Raw genomic sequence first — 19,609 nt, 5'->3', positions numbered from 1 at the left:
TGGATATTTTCTTATTCCAACAAAAGAACCAGGATCTTCAAAATTTAATTCGTTCGTTGCAAATTGTATGACCCCATTCACTAAAATTACCATAAAGCCAAACATGCTACATGCATATTCATAATTATAATTCACACTAGTGGTCTAAATACAAAAGCATGGATACAAACCAACTAAAAGGGTTTTTACAAAGTTTCATAACTAGTTGTATAAATACATAACTACCCAGGAATTTATAATCCATATACATATATGTATACCAAGTAAAAACGTAGTAGTGTCAACTACTCTAAGTCCTCCAACAAAGCGTGTTTACTCTGGATGCTTATCACCTGAAATAGTTAAACACTAAAAGGGATAAGTGGGCGTCACTTAGTGAGTTCAAAAATAGATACAATATAACGCTATGCCATATACATAACAATATGACAGGAACAAAAAGAAACAAAGGACAACAAAGGCTTATATGTGTATCAAATGAAGGACTTTCCAAATCAATAAACGGTTAGATTCAAAGGATTACAATAATTAAGACACAATAATTTAGGATCATAAGCATCATAAATTCCAGCCCAAGAGGCACATAAAACACAATCCCTTTTAATCATGTTGCTAGAATATACAGGCTTTCAGCCCTACCTAGCCCGAAGCCAATACCAAAGTGATACGAGTCATGCTCTACATGGTCAAAGGCACAAAGCCAATACCAAAGTGATACGAGTCATGCTCTACATGGCCAAAGGCATCAAAATCAATATCAAGTAATAACCACTTAGATCAATAACACAAGAAAGCACATTGCACATATAACACATAACATACAATTGTCCCTATATTGAACTCACTGTGCTGTAACCGAATGTTGCGATAAAATTCCTCTTTTTCTGATGAAATTACACCATCCTCAGGCCTCTAAAACCTTCAATTATACCCCTGGAGTTCATATTTCAAATTTCATAAGCAATTACTCAACTACTCTCAAGTTATGTTGTTTTCAATTTAGAAATTTTAGTTTTTGTTCTTTGTATAGCTGTCACTTGCAGATCTGTTTTACCCTTATTAAATGTCAAAATAACTAATAAATTATACATATTAATAAAATAGACTCTTATATCTTTCTAATGCCACTGACCTCACATGTTTATGATTTTTCTATAATTTACTATGAATTTTACAAAACAGCATCCTAAAGCTGTCAAAATGTTCCAAAGCTGTCAAAATTCAGCCTTACTGCACTGAACATATAGCTGTTTTCACCCCTTTTAAGTCCGGAATTAGATTTTGGTTTTAAAACAAAAATCAAAGTAGACATTCTCAGCTTTCCAGGGATATATAGCACATCTCCATACGATTTTTCTATAATTTTTGGTGATTTTTACAAAAACAGGACAATTATACCCTTTATAATTTCATTTTACCCTTTACATGATCAAACCTCATGATCAATATCACCAAGTTCTTCTTTTACAATGATAACACTGAATATTTTAGTAATCCATTCTAATTCAAGTATAAACCATGGGTTTCATTATTAATTTTCACTAATTACTCTTAAACCATATGATTAATTCTCAAGTTTACATGTAGTTACTTGATTTCCATTTAAGATTCTAGGTTAATAACATAAACTCATGCCTAATTTCATTAAATCAGTGGTAAACCCACTTTGATCAAACCCTAATCTCTTAATAACTCACTAATTACAAGGGCTAATCCAAAAATTAAGAGTTCATACCTTGATTACTAGACTTGATACTTCAAGAACACTCAAAATCTTGATTTAATCTTCAAAACTTGATCAAGATTGATCATGTATGTGAAAATCTCCCATAGGGATGGTGACGAACTGAAAATGGCAGGAAAATGACTCAAAATCGTGTTTCAATGGGTAAAAACCCGAGTTGGGTCGGGTTTGACCCGGTTTGGGTACCCGTTTTACCCCTAAACACTAAAAATTGCATAACTTTTCGCTCGAAACTCCGTTTTCGATGAGGTTTTCGCCTGTACGTTTCTAACGAGATAATTTACAACTTCCAATAAAAATATCCCAGAAAAGATCTTCCAATAAAATCAGATTTAATTATTTTTAACTTAGACGTTATACTTTCGTTAATTCCGATAGTTGACTTTTTGATCGGAATCACATAAGACTTCCCTATCACCTCTAATACATTCCAAATGATTCTAAACTTAGTTTAACTTCAAATATTATAAACCTATTTCGTTAGAAATCAACGCTTAAAACCATACCGAAAATAATATATATATATATATATATATATATATATATATATATATATATATATATATATATATATATATATATTTAAACGCTTACAATTCTATTTTACTATAACTACCTACTTTAAACGTTTAAAACAACATAATATATAATAATATTCATTTTTAAACTAACAATCATATGAAACATGATAATTAAACAAGGTTACTAAAGTGTATGTTACAAATACCTCCTCCTTTTGAGGATTTCGTCCCCGAAATCACGACGATTTAAACAAACGGGGATATTTTTCTCTTATGTCATTCTTATTTTCCCAAGTATAATTTGGGCCTCGATGATGTTTCCACTTGACAAGCACTAACTCCACTTCTTTATTACGCAGATCAACCGTTCTCTCATTTATAATCTCTTCAGGTTCTTCTATATATCTTAACTTATTATCCAATTTCACCTCTGATAATGGAACTGTCTCATCATAGATGCTCAAGCATTTGCGTAGATAGCTCACATGAAACACATCATGAATACCTGCCAAATCTTCCGGCAATTCCAAGCGGTATGCTTGTTTACCAACTCTCTGGATGATTTTGAAAGGACCAACAAATCTAGGACTTAGTTTTCCTTTCTTCCCAAATCGCATAATGCCTTTCCACGGGGATACTTTTAGCATTACGAAATCACCCACCTGGAATTCTATGGGTCGTCTCCTCTTTTCTGTATAGGACTTCTGTCGATCCTGGGCCGCTTTCATTCTTTCTCGTACAATTTGAATCTTGTCGGTGGTGTCTTGAATCATTTCAGGGCCTCCAAGGATCTTTTGTCCTATGTCTCGCCAACACAATGGTGTACGACATTTGCGACCATATAATGCTTCATATGGTGGCATTTTGATTGAAGCGTGGTAACTGTTATTATACGAAAATTCAACAAGAGGTAAGTATTTATCCCAGTTACCACCGAACTCCAAGACACATGCACGAAGCATATCTTCTACGGTTTGGATTGTTCTCTCTGTCTGACCATCTGTCTGGGGATGATAAGCTGTGCTGAGAGCAACTCGAGATCCCATTTCACGTTGCATACTTGCCCAAAAGTGAGAAGTGAAGCGAGTATCACGATCGGAAATGATCTTTAATGGCACACCGTGTCTTGCAACAATTTCATCCAAGTATACTTGTGCGTATTTCTCCATTGGATCCGTTTCACGCATGGCAAGAAAATGAGCGCTTTTAGTCAGGCGATCGACAATTACCCAAATGCTATCATGTTGTCTAGCAGTCTTTGGCAATTTGGTAATAAAATCCATGGACAGTTCTTCCCATTTCCATACAGGAACACTAAGACTTTCTGGGGTTCCATAAGGCTTTTGGTGCTCTGCTTTGACTTGTAAGCATACTAAGCATTCCTGTACATATCTTCCAATGTCTCTCTTTAATCCAGGCCACCAATAATCAGCTCTTACATCATAGTACATTTTACTTGTACCAGGATGTATTGAAAGTTTAGATTTATGGGCTTCATCTAAAATCTTCTGTCTTAATCCACCAATCTTTGGAATCCATAGCCGATTCTTGAATACTTTTAATCCTCGCGGATCATCAAGTAAAGCATCATTATAATGTATCATCCCTTCTTTCTTCACATTTTCTGGCTTTAGGGCCTCTTCTTGCCATTTCTTTAGTTCATCTAGAATAGTGAATTTTACTGTGGTATGAGTAATAGCATAACACATACTATTACGATAAATTTTTCTGCTAAGTGCATCGGCAACTACATTGGCTTTTCCAGGATGATATAGGATTTCACAGTCATAATCTTTGATCAGCTCCATGGCTCGTTGTTGTCTCATATTCAAAGTTTGCTGACTGAATATGTACTTGAGACTTTTGTGGTCAGTAAATAATTGGCATTTTGTACCAAAAAGATAATGCCTCCAAAGTTTTAGGGCAAATACCACTGCAGCGAGTTCGAGATCATGAGTGGGATAATTCTTTTCATAATCTTTCAGTTGTCTTGAGGCATAGGCTATCACTTTGCCATGTTGCATCAACACACAACCGAGTCCCAATCTTGAAGCATCGCTGTATACGGAGAAATCATCATCACCTTCTGGGAGTGATAAGATTGGAGCATGAGTCAAAAGATCTTTTAGAGTTGAGAAAGCTTTTTCTTGGGCTTCACCCCATTCAAACTTTACTTCCTTCCTTGTAAGACTCGTGAGCGGTATGGCTATACGAGAAAAGTCTTTAATGAATCTCCGGTAATATCCCGCGAGACCCAAGAAACTACGAATTTCGGAAGCATTACGGGGCACTTCCCAATTTTGAATGGCTTCGATTTTGATAGGATCTACAGATACACCATCACTAGAAATAACATGGCCAAGAAATTGAACTTGGCGAAGCCAGAATTCACATTTCGAGAATTTAGCATATAGTTTCTCCTTTCGAAGAAGTTCTAACACCGCACGAATATGAATGGCATGATCAGATTCAGACTTGGAATAGATTAGAATATCGTCAATGAATACGATGACTGATTTATCAAGCATTGGGCGACATACCCGATTCATCATATCCATGAATACAGCAGGAGCATTTGTTAAACCAAACGGCATAACAAGGAATTCATAATGCCCATATCGAGTACGAAAAGCAGTCTTCGGCACATCCTGCTCGTGAACTTTCAACTGATGATATCCAGATCTCAAATCAATCTTCGAGAAATAGCTAACACCCTGAAGTTGATCAAATAAATCATCAATGCGAGGTAGTGGGTACTTGTTTTTGATAGTCACCTTATTCAGCTCACGATAATCAATGCACATCCGCATCGATCCGTCCTTCTTCTTGACAAACAATACAGGAGCACCCCAGGGAGAAGTACTCGGTCGGATAAAGCCTTTGTCAAGTAATTCCTGCAGTTGGATCATCATTTCTTTCATCTCTGTTGGCGCGAGACGATAAGGAGTCTTTGCAATCGGAGCAGCACCAGGCACAAGGTCAATTCGGAATTCTACTTGCCTATCCGGAGGAAGGCCAGGCAAGTCATCAGGGAAAACATCAGGATATTCGTTAACAACATGAACATTATTTACCGTTTTCTTCTCCTCTTTTGAGACATCAACTGAGTAGGCCAAATAGATAGAACACCCCTTCGATATGAATTTACGAGCTTTAAGGAAAGAGATTATTTTGAAGATTCTTTGTTCACCATAGACATAAATAGGATTCTCCCCTTCAATAGGAATGCGTACTATCTTTTCATAGCACAAGAGTTCTGCACGGTTCTTTGACAACCAGTCCATGCCGAGAATGATATCAAAGTTGGGTAGGGAGATAGGAATCAAATTGGCAAGAAAATTATAACCTTCAATTTCTATGACACAATCTCTATAGACTTTATCAACAAGTAATGATACACTTCCCGCGGTATCTACATGAAATGGTTGGGCGAGTGCATAACATGCAATTTGAAAAGAACGCGCAAATTCACGAGACACAAAAGAATCTGAGGCACCAGAATCAAATAAGATGTGAGCAGGTCTAGAATTGACGAGAAATGTACCAGTCACAACATTCGGGTCCTCGCGTGCCTCCTCTGGGGTAATCTGGAATGCACGGCCTTTAGCCTTTGGCACATCCTCCTTTTGGGTTGAAGTACCCACTGGTTGTTGAACGGAAGCTTGACTTCTCACCATTTGGCTGGTAAGAGTAGGGCAGAAACGCTTTCTGTGGCCAGTAACACCGCAAGCATAACATGTAACATTCCTCATCGGGCAAACGGGCTTCATATGACCTGTTTCTCCGCATCCATAGCAAATCACTGGTCCTTTTCCTACCCTGCATTGACCTTGGTGGCTCTTTCCACATTTCTGGCATGGTGGTGGAGCTCTCGACTGAAGAGAAAAAGATTGTGGCCGACCGCGACCACGAAAGGCGCTCTGAGATTGTACTTTTGTGCTAAGATCAGATTGAGCAGATCGACCCAATGGATTAGTTGAAACAGAAACAGTTCGATCAACACGTGGATGCTTCGGGATAGAAAGAGTGGCACCACGTATCTCTAAGTCATGCTCGCGCTTTCGGGCATACTCAACAGCTTTATCGAATGATAGAATATCCCGATTGATCACGAAATCACGGATTTCATACCGTAACCCTTCCATGAATAACTGACTTTTATCGTCTTCAGTCGGGATATACTTCGCAGCAAACCGTGCCTTTTGATTGAATTGAGTTTCATATTCGGTCACAGTCATTCCTCCTTGCTTAAGTTCGAGGAACTCCTTCTCCAGTCTTCTCCTCATATCTAGAGGACAATATTTTCCTAGAAAGCGGATTTTAAACATCTCCCAAGATAAATTCTCCTGGTCATACTCGTTAAGAGCTTCAAATGTCGCTTCCCACCAGACTAAGGCTTCTCCAATGAGCATTGCAGAAGCATAGTTAACCTTGTCTTCATTAACCACATGGGAGATACGAAATACTTTTTCTGTGTTCTGGATCCAGGTAAGAACAACAATGGGATCAAGGACACCTGAAAACTCTGTAGCACCACTACTCTTGAAAGTTTTGAATGAGGGACGTTTCGCTTTCTCTCTTGAAGACTCTCCGGTGGCTTTCTCTTTACCCTTATCACTATCCCTTTTGTGTTGTTCTAGAGTTTGTCGAATAACACCAGTAAGTTTATCCAAAAGCCGCTCCTCACGAGGGGATATTGGAGTATCTCCCTCATTAAGATGAAGATCTCCACCCACATCTGGTGTATGACTACCCTCCTGCTCAGCCATTGCTCTGAAAAAATTGGAGTAACATAACACGTAAGAATATAAGGATTTATCATTACCCAACACCCCACTTAAGTCTTTCCTATGGTTTGTATCCATATACGGACAATAAATCTGTTCATATATTGAACTTCCAACAGTTTAAGTCTAAATACCAATTCGTGGTATTTAGTTCGCTTAAACCGGTGCTCTGATACCATAATTGTATGACCCCATTCACTAAAATTACCATAAAGCCAAACATGCTACATGCATATTCATAATTATAATTCACACTAGTGGTCTAAATACAAAAGCATGGATACAAACCAACTAAAAGGGTTTTTACAAAGTTTCATAACTAGTTGTATAAATACATAACTACCCAGGAATTTATAATCCATATACATATATGTATACCAAGTAAAAACGTAGTAGTGTCAACTACTCTAAGTCCTCCAACAAAGCGTGTTTACTCTGGATGCTTATCACCTGAAATAGTTAAACACTAAAAGGGATAAGTGGGCGTCACTTAGTGAGTTCAAAAATAGATACAATATAACGCTATGCCATATACATAACAATATGACAGGAACAAAAAGAAACAAAGGACAACAAAGGCTTATATGTGTATCAAATGAAGGACTTTCCAAATCAATAAACGGTTAGATTCAAAGGATTACAATAATTAAGACACAATAATTTAGGATCATAAGCATCATAAATTCCAGCCCAAGAGGCACATAAAACACAATCCCTTTTAATCATGTTGCTAGAATATACAGGCTTTCAGCCCTACCTAGCCCGAAGCCAATACCAAAGTGATACGAGTCATGCTCTACATGGTCAAAGGCACAAAGCCAATACCAAAGTGATACGAGTCATGCTCTACATGGCCAAAGGCATCAAAATCAATATCAAGTAATAACCACTTAGATCAATAACACAAGAAAGCACATTGCACATATAACACATAACATACAATTGTCCCTATATTGAACTCACTGTGCTGTAACCGAATGTTGCGATAAAATTCCTCTTTTTCTGATGAAATTACACCATCCTCAGGCCTCTAAAACCTTCAATTATACCCCTGGAGTTCATATTTCAAATTTCATAAGCAATTACTCAACTACTCTCAAGTTATGTTGTTTTCAATTTAGAAATTTTAGTTTTTGTTCTTTGTATAGCTGTCACTTGCAGATCTGTTTTACCCTTATTAAATGTCAAAATAACTAATAAATTATACATATTAATAAAATAGACTCTTATATCTTTCTAATGCCACTGACCTCACATGTTTATGATTTTTCTATAATTTACTATGAATTTTACAAAACAGCATCCTAAAGCTGTCAAAATGTTCCAAAGCTGTCAAAATTCAGCCTTACTGCACTGAACATATAGCTGTTTTCACCCCTTTTAAGTCCGGAATTAGATTTTGGTTTTAAAACAAAAATCAAAGTAGACATTCTCAGCTTTCCAGGGATATATAGCACATCTCCATACGATTTTTCTATAATTTTTGGTGATTTTTACAAAAACAGGACAATTATACCCTTTATAATTTCATTTTACCCTTTACATGATCAAACCTCATGATCAATATCACCAAGTTCTTCTTTTACAATGATAACACTGAATATTTTAGTAATCCATTCTAATTCAAGTATAAACCATGGGTTTCATTATTAATTTTCACTAATTACTCTTAAACCATATGATTAATTCTCAAGTTTACATGTAGTTACTTGATTTCCATTTAAGATTCTAGGTTAATAACATAAACTCATGCCTAATTTCATTAAATCAGTGGTAAACCCACTTTGATCAAACCCTAATCTCTTAATAACTCACTAATTACAAGGGCTAATCCAAAAATTAAGAGTTCATACCTTGATTACTAGACTTGATACTTCAAGAACACTCAAAATCTTGATTTAATCTTCAAAACTTGATCAAGATTGATCATGTATGTGAAAATCTCCCATAGGGATGGTGACGAACTGAAAATGGCAGGAAAATGACTCAAAATCGTGTTTCAATGGGTAAAAACCCGAGTTGGGTCGGGTTTGACCCGGTTTGGGTACCCGTTTTACCCCTAAACACTAAAAATTGCATAACTTTTCGCTCGAAACTCCGTTTTCGATGAGGTTTTCGCCTGTACGTTTCTAACGAGATAATTTACAACTTCCAATAAAAATATCCCAGAAAAGATCTTCCAATAAAATCAGATTTAATTATTTTTAACTTAGACGTTATACTTTCGTTAATTCCGATAGTTGACTTTTTGATCGGAATCACATAAGACTTCCCTATCACCTCTAATACATTCCAAATGATTCTAAACTTAGTTTAACTTCAAATATTATAAACCTATTTCGTTAGAAATCAACGCTTAAAACCATACCGAAAATAATATATATATATATATATATATATATATATATATATATATTTTTTAAACGCTTACAATTCTATTTTACTATAACTACCTACTTTAAACGTTTAAAACAACATAATATATAATAATATTCATTTTTAAACTAACAATCATATGAAACATGATAATTAAACAAGGTTACTAAAGTGTATGTTGCACAAATGGAACTCGAATCATCAAAAAGGTATCACTAATTTTCAAATGGATTCCAAAACATTCGTGAATTCGATTCGTGCTTTGCTTTTTTTTTTTTTTTTTTTTTTTATCATTTTGTCTCATTGGATCTAATCCATTTCAATCCCTTTGTTGATCCAATTATTTGTTGTTTAGATCAATTCAAAATCAAAATCTTATTCTCAATTTTTTTCTTCCAAATTCACTGTTCATCATGAGATCGCTCCAATTCAACAAATTCATTTTGTTTAAATCAATTACGCTTCATTACTGTTCATCTACCCAAATCAAATGTCCATCACTATTCATCAATCTTTTATTAAGCCCAAATCAAGTGTATCGAACTCAACTTTGCTAGTCAAAATAAGAACCTTACACTGAAACGAATTCCAAAACAAATGTCTAACACTCAAAATCAAAGGGCTCATTATCAAAGTCAGATCAATTGGTTGGAATGTTTGGAGTCAGAATCTGATTTCGACTTGAGGCTATTTTTATTTGAATCAAATAGGTTTCGACAGGTATTGGAGTCGACTAAAGTCGATTAAAGTTGCTTATGATCAATTTTGACTATTATGATGTTTAACTGGGAATGGAATTCGATTTGGGACACAATTGATTTCAAACTGTGTATCAGATCTCTTGATGTCGTGAGGAAGAAAAGGAAGGTCTGATTTTTAGGGTCTGTTAATGGAGGATTTCGAAGGTCTGTATGTTGCTTTTTGATGTTAATATATTGATTTGGAGATCGAATTCAGTTTTTGTTGTGGGTTGATGTCGAGGTTGAGTGGCTGATAACGAAGGATTGAATGTTGATTGCGAATGGAAAGGCTTATTGATTTTGATGTCAATGATTGAAAAATCAATTTCGAAGGGTTGGTTTTATGTAGATTTTAGTTGACGCCCGTAATCTAATTTCGAAGGCCACAACTTTAGAATCGAAAATCAGGATTTGAACTGGAAGTGAAGGACTTCAATTAGGTCGACTGGTTTATTTGATATCAAATTGATTGTTTTGGAAGTCTAAGTCGAATCGACCGAGGTCAAAGTTTTGGAGTCAATTATCGATGTTGCAAGACTGAAAGCGAAGGATTGGAGTCATCGATGTGTAAAATCGATGGTTATGGTTCAATTTTGATGGTCGTAAGGTAGATGATTATATGTAATGATTTAGAAGGACTTGTTGGGATCAATGGTCACCTGTTTGATTTCGGGAAGTAGGTCGATGGCTATTTGGTGAAAGCAAAAGCTTGGGTCGCTCGATTTTGAAGTCGACGAGTTAGATATCGAAGGGTTGATTAATGACTTCGAAATGGAAATATTGATTTTGATGTTGAGTAGCTATTACCTAAAAGCGAAGACATGGTGTTTCAATTTTGAGTTTTCCATGGTTAAACATCTCCTTTCGCGACTGATACAACGAAGTGGGTAAGAAAACAAACATTTTCGAATTACACCCCTGATCTTTCAACGATTTGGCAGAAAAGGTCCAACTTCGAAATGATGTAAAAAGTTTGTGAAGTGTGAAGAAGTTCGAAATGAATTCCTGTAGTTTCAAAATGTTGGTAGAAACTACCCAACTTTGAAATAGGACTAAAAAAATTCTGAGAAATGGTGAAATTTACATTTCAGGCCCTATAGTTAATACAAATTGACACTTTATGCCCAGTTTCACAATTAGGGTAAAGTTTCGCATTTGAGACACTTTTTTGGCACAAAAGGTCCCTGCAGAATTCTGATAGCGACAGTTTACTCTCACCCAAAAGTCGAAAATTTTCACAAAAATTGGAAAGTTTTCAAGACTTTTTTATTAATTGTTTTTCCATGCAAGTTTTTTGCGGTTGCATTTATGACACACATCAAGGGGGAGATTTGTGAAGTTTATTCCGCAGGCGCTTCTCAACCTTAGTGGGTTTTATAATCACTTGTTGATTATAAAAGGGGGAGAATGCAGAATGGTATTTGAAGCTTCTCGGGTATTCATCTGTTGAAATGAAGATCAATATTACTTTGAGAGGTAGTTAGTCTTGATTACACAAGCTCATAGGATATTGAAACCGCGACATCTAATCCTAACTTTGATGGGGAAAATGTTAGGGCACAAAGTCACTCTTGGATGATGTGTTCTTACTCATTTGTATGTGTGTAATGAGTTGACTTTCCTTTATGTCAATCTATAATGAATTTTGTGCAAGTGGGAGATTATTGAATCTATATGCCCAAGGATCATTATGGAGTGATATTGCTAATAATATATGATCCTATAGGGTCACACCTTTATCAAATTGGCACATTTTGTATATTTATTATTAATATGGTTATTAATAAATAATATCGATTCTTGTATTTTAATTAGGGAATAATTATTATTTTATGAAAATAATAATTATAAGAGAGTATAACTAGTTATTATTTCATATGGTATGAATTAATAAGTTATGCACAACCTTTTGGACTAGTTGGGTTCTTTTGTCTTTTACCTAAAGACAAAGTTTATATTTTATAAACTTAGAGTTTATAAAAAAATAAAGAATCCATCCTCTTTTGAGAGGTATAGCCAAAATATATATTATAATCATGGAGGTTGTCCACACTTTTGTAACAATACTTTTGTCTCCATGTCTTGCCCCATGCTTCTTGAAAAGAGAAGAGTTGTTATATGTTATTTTAATATCAAGGTCTTATTTTGCATGGAGTATATAAGAGCGCCTTATGCATGAGAAATAAGCAAGTTTTTGGTCTTCTTTCTTTCCTTCTTTCTCTTTAAAAACCGTGAGTATGAAGAGCTCTCTTCTTTTGAAGTTTGGTGCTTTACTTTGGTGATTAGAAGCCCTCTTGAGTTGTCTTTGTTAATGCTTATTTGATTTAAGCACTTAAAGGTTTAAGAGACTCAAAAATATATGAAGGAACTAGCATTCCATGTGCCTTACTCTTGATGGTTGATACTTGTAGAAAAGATCATATTCTTTGATTTTTCCATCTTCATCAACACCCCAAAACCAAGTGGGTTCAAAGGCTTTAAAGGTTGTCATTCTAAACAATTTTTGGTTGTGTTTTTATTTCATTCTAAACTCTATAAATGGATCCATGATGGTTTGGTTTTGTTATGAACTAAAAATAAACTTGTTATTTTTAAAGTCTTTTGTTGCCGGTTTTTTTGAAGGATTCACCTATATGTAGTGACAAAATTAGGCTAAACATATGGTTTTTAATGATTATTGGAATCATCTATTTGAGAGAGAAGTGGGGTTGCTTCGAAGGGAATTATGGGGGCACAAATCCTAAAGCTCTTGCAGAACCAAGTTAGTGTTCATGACCAAAACGAACATGTCTACGAAGATATGACTTTGTTAGGGAGAGTCCTGTGAGAATTACATTGCCATCTACACAAATGACCGCTTAGTTCAAAGACATTGAGATCTACTGACTACTAGGAGATTAAGTGTAATTCTTAAGGGAGGGTTCAAAGGGTGATACATATACATCCTATGCAGGATTCAACTGTTGAAAATTTCGTTTGGAAATTTGATGTGCAGAGATCGATCTCCATTCATGTGGGGATTGTTGGAAATTTTATTATAAATATTTATATTTTTACTAACTTTGGACATATATAAATATATACATATGTTATGTACATAATTAACTCTAAGTGGTTTTGTGTTCTCCTCCGTAAGAACTTTGAGACAATATATTATATGTCCAAAATGGAGTATATGTGAATAAGATATCGATACTCAAAGACGGGTATTTGAGAAATAAAGTTAGCAAATAGAGGAATGTGGGAATGGGTCTCATATTGGTAGAAAGACCAAACTCAACTAGGTTTATAAGGTTGAATGCATGAAAGGCTTACAAGCTTGTGTCTATGGTTTACATCAAGACCTACCCGCGTGAAAATCTTGGATTTCGTAGTCCAAAATCACCCGAACTTGCGCATGGGCACAAATGCAGCGTCGAAAACTCGGGCTCGCGTAACCTTCGTTTTTGCTAAACTTGACAATTTTGGTCCCTAGTTTGAATTTTGTAACAAATGCATAAATTACACATCTATTGGTATTTAATGCCTCAATCAATTTTGTGTCAAGAATTTATTTGTTTCCGTTACATGTTCAATTATAAAAAGAGACTTCCACCATCTCATTCAACACACGAATGAAAATACTCTTCTTCCTCCTCATTCTCTATACACATGCTTCCATTGATTCTTTCAGGAAAATGGATATATATCTGGCAGTACACGCTGTTAAGGCTATTGTACCCTGGGAACAGACGGCGAATATGTTTAAGGGGATCAAATCCAACTCAAGCCTCAGCCACTACGTTTACTACTAACCTTTTTATTACCGGAATATACAAAGAATAAAAATGAAGTCCTACACTAACAAAAATAATAATAGATGACTTTGTTATTAAAATGAGAACCGATTCGTATATAACAATTTTTCTTCGAACACAACAATTTGTGTTTTAAAATGCTGCATTATACAACTCTATAAAACATAAATTATTATGTATGGAAAAAGGTAGTTGTGTGCAAATCATCTCCGTATTAAAATACTAGAAGAATGATTTTTAGAAAATATATTGGATGTTAATTTCTTTTGAAAAGTTATTTATAGCAATTTGATTTTTAGAAAGTTGTGTGCAAATCATCTCCGTATTAAAATACTAGAAGAATGATTTTTAGAAAATATATTGGATGTTAATTTCTTTTGAAAAGTTATTTATAGCAATTTGAATTTATTACTAATGAGTAAATATGTGTATACGATGCTTAATTACTATCGATTATTGTTAAATATTTTATTTGTTTGGTAATCATTATTTTCTATTCTTATTAACAAGTCCACTTATAACATATTTAAAAATATGTGGTTTTAATAATATAAAATATAGTTTGTAATCTTATTAATATTATTATCGTGGTCCACTGGTCCTGTATTTATTATAAACTTTAAGTTTTAAATTTAACCTTAATAAATTACGTCATGATATTTTACAAGAAATGTTTTTACGAAGCCTCGATTATCGCATAAGTAATTTGAATATAATGGTTGGGTCTGATAACCATTTTATTGAACATATATAACAATATGACTATGATCTTCAAAAAGAATTTACAAAAATGTACTATATTTTTCGAAAGTACTAAAAAGCATAATAGTTTCGAAAATCATTTTTTTAAATGGTCCATTTATTTAAGGTGATGTCCTTTCATAATATTTTTGTGGCTTTGAGATTTTATTTTGACAGTCATAATACAACGTATTTTTGAAAATCTTTAAAAAATTATTTTTTTCAAAATCGTTTTGTACAAACAAAAGTAATTTCTTATTTGTTTTTGTACTAAAAATCTTGTAAACTGTATCTTCAAAAATATTGACATGATTTGAAAATGATGAACATCTTCGAAAATATTATGCTCGAAAATATTATCTCATTTTGAACATCATGATCCTTTTAAATTATTTTAGGTTCTTTTGTGATCGCGAGATTGTCGCGTAAATGAAGCCACGAATGTTATGTTTGGCGTACTAGTTGAAAAGCTATATGTTAGTTGAAAAGCTAACTGATAGCTTAAAAACTAGTTGTTAAATAAACAGTTAGCTGATAAAAAATAACGTTTAATAAAACTATCTAAAAAATATAAAATTCAATAAAATGACATTTAAAAGGACGAACTTCTATAGACTTAACAAATATAACTAATCTGGAGGAGTTTATTTCCATGCCTCATGATTACATACGGATTTTGATTGAGAGGTAATTAGTTCATGTTGTGTTTCTGTCTTCTCATTTGGTTAATTATAAAGCTAAAAATGATCACGAGTGGTTCAACCATAGTGCTCATAATGGTACCGATAATCCTTGTGTTTTTCGGTCTTAGTGTAAAGTTTTTTATTTTTCTACTATTATGTCACTATATAAAAAAAATATACCATCGACAACACCTACTATGAAATCTTGCGTTCGCACTTGGAAACAATATGATCTTTATCAAGCTTTCTTCCTCTCCTTGTGTGATTAAAGACATTAAGATGATTTTTTTTAATTAAAAATAAAAGAAAATGATTTTCGTTGAATTGTTGTAATTAGGTCTTGTTTGATAAAATCTTTCCAATCTTATAAAGATCTTTATGGCTGAATGGGCTGGAAAGATGTTTCAGTTGCATAAAAAAATTCATCTTTTCCGGTAAGATGAGTCTTTCCCACGAAGCCACAAGCCCATGTCTGAATGAAAAAGAAACATGCGTGGGACAATTATGCCCTAACAAAAAAAGCGACTTGCCCTCGTCTGCATGTGCGCCTCCAATATTGTTTTATTTATTTTTTTTCTTAACTGAAAATCATTATCGGCTCGTACCTTCACTGAAGATTAATCTACTTCGGCATTGTCTCTACCCCACATCTCCGACCATGTTTGTGTTATTATTATTATTATCATTATTATTATTATTATTATTATTATTATTATTATTATTATTCTGTTCTTTTGAATTGATTTCTATGGTCTCATTTTTTTTTTCTTTTGATTTCTTTCCAACCTATGAATCTCGAACCTATGAATCTCGTTTAATAGTTTGTTACTTCATGGATATATATATATATATATATATATATATATATATATATATATATATATATATATATATATATATATATATATATATATATATATAAACATGTTGATTCATAATTTGTTACTTCTGATTTTCGAAATCTGAGAGTAGTATCTCAGAATTTGTGATTAATTTGAGAGTAACATTTCAGAATTTTTGAACTTTTTTTAACGGTATATATATTGTTTTTTTGTGGGCAAACATACTGATTTTTGTGGGTAAATTATAGACTGGTATTTCAAACTTTTGAAACATGTTGATTTTTGTTCAAACATGATGAGCATATATGCTATTTTTGAACATACATGCTGTTTTTTTGTGTATATATGTTGTTTTTTTTTTTTTTTTTTTTTTTTTTTTTTTTTTTTTTTTTTTTTTTTTGTGTATATATGCTGAATTTATCAACATACATGTTGAATTTTGTGTATATATTATGTTTTTGTACATACATAGTGAACTTTATATATACATGTTTTTTTATTCTAGACATGTAACAAAAGAAATCTAGAATAATTTGGTACCAAAGTTAGGATTGAGGGTGAAAACATACAAGACATAGAATGTGGTTAAAAAGTCGTTGAATACATGACTACTTTGTGTGAATAAATTGCTAATCAACTACTTTTACCTGCTTTATTTTAGTGTTGTATGCAAATTAGTATGTTATTTTCAATTTCAGTATGCTTATATTTGGATTTTAATTGATTTATGTTTAATTATTTTGTATGACAATTTGTATTTAGATTTTTAAATGATTATTGTGTAATTTTGATTTTATATGATGATTTGTATGTTTTTATAATTATTCAGTAATTTCATCCATCACAGTATAAAACAGAAAGGTAATATGATCATTTTTCATCATTTAGCACAGTAAATTATATGTACACTCAAACAACATGATTCATTTACTAGTCAGAAAATACTTTCCCAAACAATTATCAAAAGACATCTCCTAGTATTTTTCTATTTGTTGTTGTTTAAATTTTCTTTGTATGTTTTCCTTTACTTCCGCACTCTAACAACTTGCAGTGCTATTGTGCTAACAACTTGATAGCTCTAATAAGATTTCGTCCTTCAAGAAAGAGATAATAAAGTCATGATCAAAATTTCATTTCTAATTATAAAAATCAATATGCAAAGACAAAGTTCTAGATGCTTCTTGAAAAACATAAATGTTGACTTTGGCAGTTAAATAAGAATTATTAATAATCAAATTCATAAAAAAAAAATGTTTTAAGAAAATGAGGGTGTTTACATTTTGCATAAAGAATTTAATAAAAAATTTAATGAAAAGAATACTCTGTCTATCTCTCTCTCTATACTCATACCTTCCTTCTAAGACATCCAAGGCACCACTGTTAACCCTTTCTCTCTCTCTACCACACCACCACCTCAAAGTTAAAAGATTCATACATACACACCTCTAGATCATTCACATGAGTCTTCTTGAGATCATGATATAATTACGTGAAGAAGATCAAAGATCGAAATGGAATTGGGAACAGCAGCTACTTCAAAACCCCCACAAATCTCAGAAATGTTTCAGAAGTTTGCAATTGCATTCAAAGCGAAAACCTTCGAATTCTTCACCGAAGAAGAAGAATCCGCCGCCAACTCCGCCGCTGTATCAGCTGCTGTCTCCGATACTGAAGATGGGTTCACTCTTCTTGACTCCGCCGAAGACTTCATCACCGATCAGAAAGTCATCATCATCAAACCTGATTTGAATTTGAAAAGTCAAAATCAAAGTGTTTCTGCTTCTATCATACAACCCTTCAATACCCACTTCGGTAACTATCTAATTTCATCTGTTTTCGCTGTGATTTCATCTTTCGAAGCTTCGTATCTTCAATTACAAACAGCCCATGTGCCGTTTGATGAAGAAGGGATTATGATTAATGATAAAGCTTTAGTGAATCAACTTCAGAAATTATACGATTTGAGGGGATTGTATATAGATTCTCGAAAGAATCCGGATTTTAATCTTGATTTCACAACCGGGTCTTGTTTGGAAGCTCAGGTTAATGAGAATCAGAACAAATTAAGAGCTTTAGAAACCATGTTTAATAGATTGCAGTCAGATATCGACGGGAAAGACGACAAGGTTTCGATGTTAAAGAAGCAATTGGCGGACATCGAGGAGTGTAATTCCAAACTATCAGTCAAATTGTCGAAAAACTTAAAACCCCCAAATGGTTTTTTGCCAACAATTAGGGTTTTCGATTCAATGTTACGTGACGCCTGTCGATCTTCACATCAGTTCACAAAACTTTTGATCCAGTTGATGAAAAAAGCAGGGTGGGATTTAGATTTAGCAGCTAATTACGTTCATCCTGACGTTACGTACGCAAGAAAGGGGCATAATCGTTACGCCTTTCTATCATATGTCTCTTTGGGTATGTTTCAAGGTTTTGATTCCGAAAATTTTGGTGTGATCGGAAGTGAATCCTCCGATAACTCAATGGAACTATTTGATCACGTATCAGTTAACCCATTGGAAACACTAAACAAGAACCCTAGTTTCCCTTTCTCAAAATATTGTGAAAGAAAGTACGAAGAACTTGTGCATCCAACAATGGAGTCTTCAATATTCAAGAATTTGGACATAAAGAAGGAGGTTTTGGATTCATGGAAGTCTTTAAGCATATTCTATGAAGCATTTGTTAATATGTCTAGCTCAATGTGGTTACTTCATAAACTGGCACGATCATTTACTCCACCAGTTGAGATCTTTCAAGTGGAAAAAGGTGTTGACTTTTCAATGGTTTACATGGAAGATGTAACAAAAAAAGATAAATTTCATCATGACAAGGGTTTATCAAAAGTGGGGTTTACAGTTGTACCTGGATTCAAAATTGGAAGAACAGTTGTTCAATCTCAAGTTTATTTAAGTGGATCAAAGCATACAAAATAAGAACATTTTGTGAATCTTGTTGGATGTTAGAGTTTTGATCTTGCGGTTTACAAGAGGAGTTTCCTGGTAATGTATTTAAGTTTACATTTTATTGTTACTTTTTAGGTTTGTTTTTTGAGTGTTTAGTTTCGTGTAGAGATTTCTGTACAGAAGTTCTTTGCTCGTTGTGATACTAAAGAAGATAACGAATTGTATGTTACTCCAAAGTTGTGAAAATATCATAGCAGTTTTTTTAAATCATCTAATTCAAATTCTATCAAAACGTGTCTTTTGCAATGATCTAAGTATCTAATGGAAAAAAAAAAGCTTAATGCAAGACATAGCTATTGTACCTTTTTTTTAAACATTGCATCTTACTTTCGTTTAGTTTCAATTATAGCATCGTTATTCTGACTTTTTTCTAATTAAGACAATGTACTTTGAAAAATCTATCTGATTATAG

At 33.6% G+C, this 19,609-nt stretch overlaps 2 protein-coding genes across 3 annotated transcripts; one reads left to right on the top strand and one right to left on the bottom strand.

Annotated features, from left to right (window-relative positions):
- Window positions 1-225: 225 nt before the first annotated feature.
- On the bottom strand, window positions 226-9,017 carry LOC145007405 (uncharacterized). 2 transcript variants are annotated; one of them, XM_078966346.1, is made up of 5 exons: window positions 8,906-9,017; window positions 8,016-8,103; window positions 7,431-7,502; window positions 5,810-7,038; window positions 226-332 (listed from the first exon to the last, which is right to left on the bottom strand). In XM_078966346.1, exons 4-5 carry the CDS (start codon window positions 7,032-7,034, stop codon window positions 313-315), a joined length of 1,245 nt encoding a protein of 414 aa, XP_078822472.1. In that variant the 5' UTR covers window positions 7,035-7,038; window positions 7,431-7,502; window positions 8,016-8,103; window positions 8,906-9,017; the 3' UTR covers window positions 226-312. The 2 variants fall into 2 exon arrangements, with proteins under 2 accessions (XP_078822472.1, XP_078822473.1); XM_078966347.1 differs by lacking the exon at window positions 226-332 and adding an exon at window positions 842-933.
- An 8,725-nt stretch (window positions 9,018-17,742) lies between these two features.
- On the top strand, window positions 17,743-19,380 carry LOC145006634 (DUF641 family protein (DUF641)). The gene is made up of 3 exons (XM_078965713.1): window positions 17,743-19,134; window positions 19,198-19,233; window positions 19,294-19,380. Exons 1-3 carry the CDS (start codon window positions 17,743-17,745, stop codon window positions 19,378-19,380), a joined length of 1,515 nt encoding a protein of 504 aa, XP_078821839.1.
- Window positions 19,381-19,609: the final 229 nt, after the last annotated feature.

Source organism: Lactuca saligna, chromosome 7 (genome assembly GCF_052625555.1).
Source record: "Lactuca saligna cultivar CGN05327 chromosome 7, ASM5262555v1, whole genome shotgun sequence".
Taxonomy (NCBI): domain Eukaryota; kingdom Viridiplantae; phylum Streptophyta; class Magnoliopsida; order Asterales; family Asteraceae; genus Lactuca; species Lactuca saligna.
The sequence above is the reverse complement of the archived record's forward strand: the minus strand, read 5'-3'. Positions and strand labels throughout refer to the sequence as shown.